The 4,042-nt window shown below is 60.5% G+C and overlaps 1 protein-coding gene across 1 annotated transcript in view; it reads right to left on the reverse strand.

Moving 5' to 3' along the window:
* Positions 1–184: 184 nt before the first annotated feature.
* SH2D3C (SH2 domain containing 3C) overlaps positions 185–4,042 on the reverse strand; it is a 26,578-nt gene continuing 22,720 nt past the window's right edge. The window contains exons 7-13 of the mRNA XM_035889937.1: positions 3,112–3,689; positions 2,753–2,868; positions 2,389–2,560; positions 1,545–1,656; positions 680–886; positions 372–532; positions 185–214 (exon numbers count right to left, since the gene is read on the reverse strand). Coding sequence (XP_035745830.1) covers positions 185–214; positions 372–532; positions 680–886; positions 1,545–1,656; positions 2,389–2,560; positions 2,753–2,868; positions 3,112–3,689 — 1,376 coding nt within the window. The remainder of the gene's footprint in view (positions 215–371; positions 533–679; positions 887–1,544; positions 1,657–2,388; positions 2,561–2,752; positions 2,869–3,111; positions 3,690–4,042) is intronic.

The following is a 4,042-nucleotide window of genomic DNA, read 5'->3' on the forward strand; positions in this document are numbered from 1 at the left end:
GGGTGCGCGGGACCCCGGCCCCCCCTGCAGAGCGGGGGTCAGGACGACGGCACAGCCCCCCCCCGCCAGCGAAGGGATGCCGCTGGACCACTCCGGGGGCCCAGCAGGGCCGGGTTCAGCACGGTGGTCCCCTTCACCAGCCCTACCCTGGCCTCTTGCTCTCCCGGGGGGGCTGGGGCCTCGTTTAAATGACACCCACGGGAGAGGGGATCCCCTTGAGGAACAGCATAAAAGTTTATTGTATGTAAGAACCAAACCCATGAGATATGTACACGTATTTACAAGACGAAACGAATGAGCCTAATTATTTACAACAAGAACCATCCTTCACAAGTCTGTACATTGAGAAGTGATCGTGAAAATGTATTTACAAGTGGGATCGGCTCCAGCTTGTGGGACAGGGCAGTGAGGACTTTGTTGAACTTCTCATAGCGCTCGGCCTGACTGCTTTCAGCCCCACGGCTGCCCCAGAGCAGCCGCAGCTGGAACTCGGTGCTGAATATCTCCAGCAGCTCCGCTCTGCCCTGGAAACCTGCAGAGAGGGAGAGTCAGTTCCCCAGGATGGGATGGGATGGGATGGGGACCCTGCACCAGTGGGGTGCTCCGTCTGGTGCTGGGCTGCAGCTGCGCACTGGGAACACAGCACAGGGAAAGGGGCTCTGCCATCCCCATTGCTTACCCTGCAGCTTCACCTCGGCGTTGGTGTGATAAAGCCCACCGTGGTGGGCCACCATCCGCGCCGCCTCCAGGTGGGCCATGACCACCTCCACGCCGTTGTCGGTGGTGTCCCAGGGCTCAGGGCTGTCCGTGAGAGCCTCATCCCGCTCCAGGAGAGTCACAAGGGGCATGATGTGGGGAAAGGTGGTGTTGGTCAGCGGCGGCCCTTCTGTGGAGAGAGGCACCCTGAGGACCCCGCACAGCCCTGTGCCCCTGCGTCCCCCTTCCCATCTGCCCCAGCCCCATGGAGTGCTCGTGTGGCCACATGGCCCCGCAAAGCTGGGCTGCCACCGCGCTCCCAGGAGAGGCTTTAAGGCTCAGCAGCAGCTGTGGCTCTGCGATCGCTGTGCCTGGGGCCATCGCCTCATTCAACACCAGCTCTTCCCAGGCAGGCTTTCTGGTTGTGCTGGGAGGGGAATGCTGCTTTCCCTGCTCAGGCTGTGTTCCTGTTTCCCAGGGCTGTGATGGGCAGGTTTGCAGAACCCAGAGTGCTGGGTGTTGGAGAGATGTGGCTTTTCATCTTCCCCGACTGGCTGCCCTGTCCCCTCGGCTTGGCATGCACTGCCATGTGAGTGCGAGGGTTTGGCTCAGCTGAGTTGTATTTGTGCCCAGCTGCTGGTTTTATTTAGTTATGAAATGCTTTCTTGGGAAGGAAGGGGCAGCCAAGGCCAACGGGCCCTGCCGGGTGTCTGAAAAACCGAGGGGAAGCGTCTGGCACTGGCTGGAAGAGGGTCAGAGCTCTCAAACACATCCCCCTCCAGCAAGGCCGTGCCTGGACAAAGCAGGAAGGAGCAGGCAGGTGAGAGAAGGGGAATTGCTCCTGTTACCTTTCCCTTCGTTCAGGCTCTTCAGGAATGGCTTGAGCTTCTTCTCATAGAGGATTGCGCCCTCCGTGTGCCGCTGCCGCAGCACCATCCAAGTCTGCTCCAACCGGGCGATCTGAAAGTAGATGGGGCAGATGGTGCTGGGGGTGCTGGAGATGGAGGGTGCTGGGGGCAGCACAGCCCCTGGACACCAGGCGTTGGGCTTGCAGGGTGCTCCCAGGGGGCACAGGCTGGCCCTAGAGCCATGGCCCCCAGCTGTGCCTGCTGCTCCCCAAAACAGCCTCCTTCACCAGCGCTCACAGCCAGAGACAGCACATCCCTGGCACTGAGGCTGCGTTCAGGATTTCTCTCCCCTCCCCATGCCCCAGGACAGCAGCTTCCCCACATCGCAGCAGCCTTGAAGATGAGACGCAGGGAGGGGGCAGCCGTTCCACCTCCTTTGTGCAGGCAGGAAGCAAGACTTCCCAGCTGGGCTCGATTTAAAATTGAATTTTAATCTCCTTTCATCTTCCAAAGGGAGCAGTGTGGCCCGGAGACACTGCTGCCACGGCCTTGAGACTGATTTGTATTGTACCGGAGGGCAGATTCATTTCCTCCCAGGAACACAGCCCAGCACAAAACAAAAAGCCCAACCACTGAAAAACAATCAGATCCTGGCAGGACTGGGCTGTCTGCTCTGTGGAGGGGACGGCTCTTCTCCTTCCCTGCTTACACCCCAGCAGACGTGGCTCCATGCATCCCCTGGGCATTTTCCCCCTTCTCCCACCCCAACGGTTGTCAGAGCCTGCAGGACACTGGGAGAGGGGGCTGAGCCCAGGCCACAAGGACAAAGGGAGCATCCCCGTACCTGTGTCATTTCCAGGGCATTCATCACAGCTGCAAAACTGAACATGTTCCCCATGGTGCTCTTCAGCTCAGCAGCCAGCTGGATGGTTTTGTGGAGCAGGGCTGCCCGCTCCTCCGTGCTGCCCGTGCAGCCCAGGATGTCCACAGCAATCATGATGGACATGGTGTGAAACCTGCCACGGGGCGAGATGCAAAGTGGGGTCAGTAGGGGGGGGCTGGGGATGCTCCCAGGGCTTGGTCGGGACTCCTCCACCCCAGGAGATGCAGTGGACACCCCCCATGCCAAGCTGGGGACACCCCAGGGGAGCTGGGCTGTGCCGTGTGGGGCAACCTGGTGGGCTCGCCTCCGCCATGGTGTGCCGTACCGTTCCAGCAGGTCGAGGCGGAGCTGGTGGCCGTGGGGCAGGGTGAGCAGCTCCATGCCAGAGCTCACACCCATGAGCCGCTGCATCTCCACTGTCACACCCAATATCCGGGCAACCTGGCAAGAAAGGTGAGAGCTGGTCAGACCTTTGTTAATTGAGAAGAGGCTGAAGCATCCTTGGGCAGCCTCTTGCCCCAGCCCAGCCTCTGCCAGCCCTGGCTGATGCAGCATGGCAGAGCCCAGCAGAGATGCTCCAACACTCGGGGGTGCCCCAATGCTTGGGGGTGCTCCGATCCCCTGCCAACCTGGAGCGATCGGAGGGCAGCAGTGCCCATCCCTCCCACCTGGCCCTGGCCGTACCAGGCAGTCCACTTTGGTGATGTGTTTGGCCAGCGTCTTCACGTCCACCTCTGCCAGCAGCTCTTTGACCTTCTTGAGCACGGCCATCTCCAGTGGTTTGTTCTCCAAGGGGATGAGCAGGGACTGGAAGGCCGCAGGGTTGAAGGAGGAGGTTGTCTCCATGGTGGGGGGCACAAAGCCCATGAAGTCCATCTCTCCTTTCAGCCTCTGCCCTGCCTCTGCTTCCCCGGAGCCATTCTCCACAGTCCCTCTCTGTCCTTCCTCCACCTTTAGCCTCTCCACGTAGCTCTTTGTTGGCAGCTGCTTGGTGTCATGAGCTGGCCGGTCTCTGCTGATGGGCGAGGTGGGGTGGAGCTGACAGTAGTGCCCCGTGTCTGGGTCGCTGTAGCTGTTCACGGAGGGAGAGGGGGAGGCACGGGCATACCCGTGGCAGGGAGTCGAGTGGGTGCTGTGGGCAGGGTCTGGCAGGGGTTTGCTGTTGTTCCCTGGGCACAGCTGGGGCTCGCTGGACCTTCTTATGACCGGAGAGGCTGGGGCAATCCCGGCCACTTGACAGGCATGTGGCTTTAGCCGTGTAACTGTAGGGAGCAGGAGAGACCCTGTTATCAGAGTCTGAAGATATACACATGCAAAGGGACCATAGATGCAGCAGCCTGGGGACACAGAGCTCAGGGAAAGCCCTGCTGCCTGAATGGACTCAGGTGGCCCCAGGACAGCTGCATGACAATGCAGCTGGGGACTGGCTGAGGTCCCATCCTCAGCTCAAGCCCTCTGTGAGGACAGTTTTCTGTGCCATGCAAAGAGCCAGACAGGGTTTTGCTAGCAGGGAGTGACACAGGGGCTTGTCTTTACAGCCAGTTCCATCCCCCTCCCCAGGTCCCTGCATCACACCCCTGCCAAGCTCAGCCTGACCCATGTCCCCACTGTCCCC

This window comes from Egretta garzetta, unplaced genomic scaffold (genome assembly GCF_000687185.1).
Source record: "Egretta garzetta isolate BGI_Z169 unplaced genomic scaffold, ASM68718v1 scaffold190, whole genome shotgun sequence".
Classification (NCBI taxonomy): Eukaryota; Metazoa; Chordata; class Aves; order Pelecaniformes; family Ardeidae; genus Egretta; species Egretta garzetta.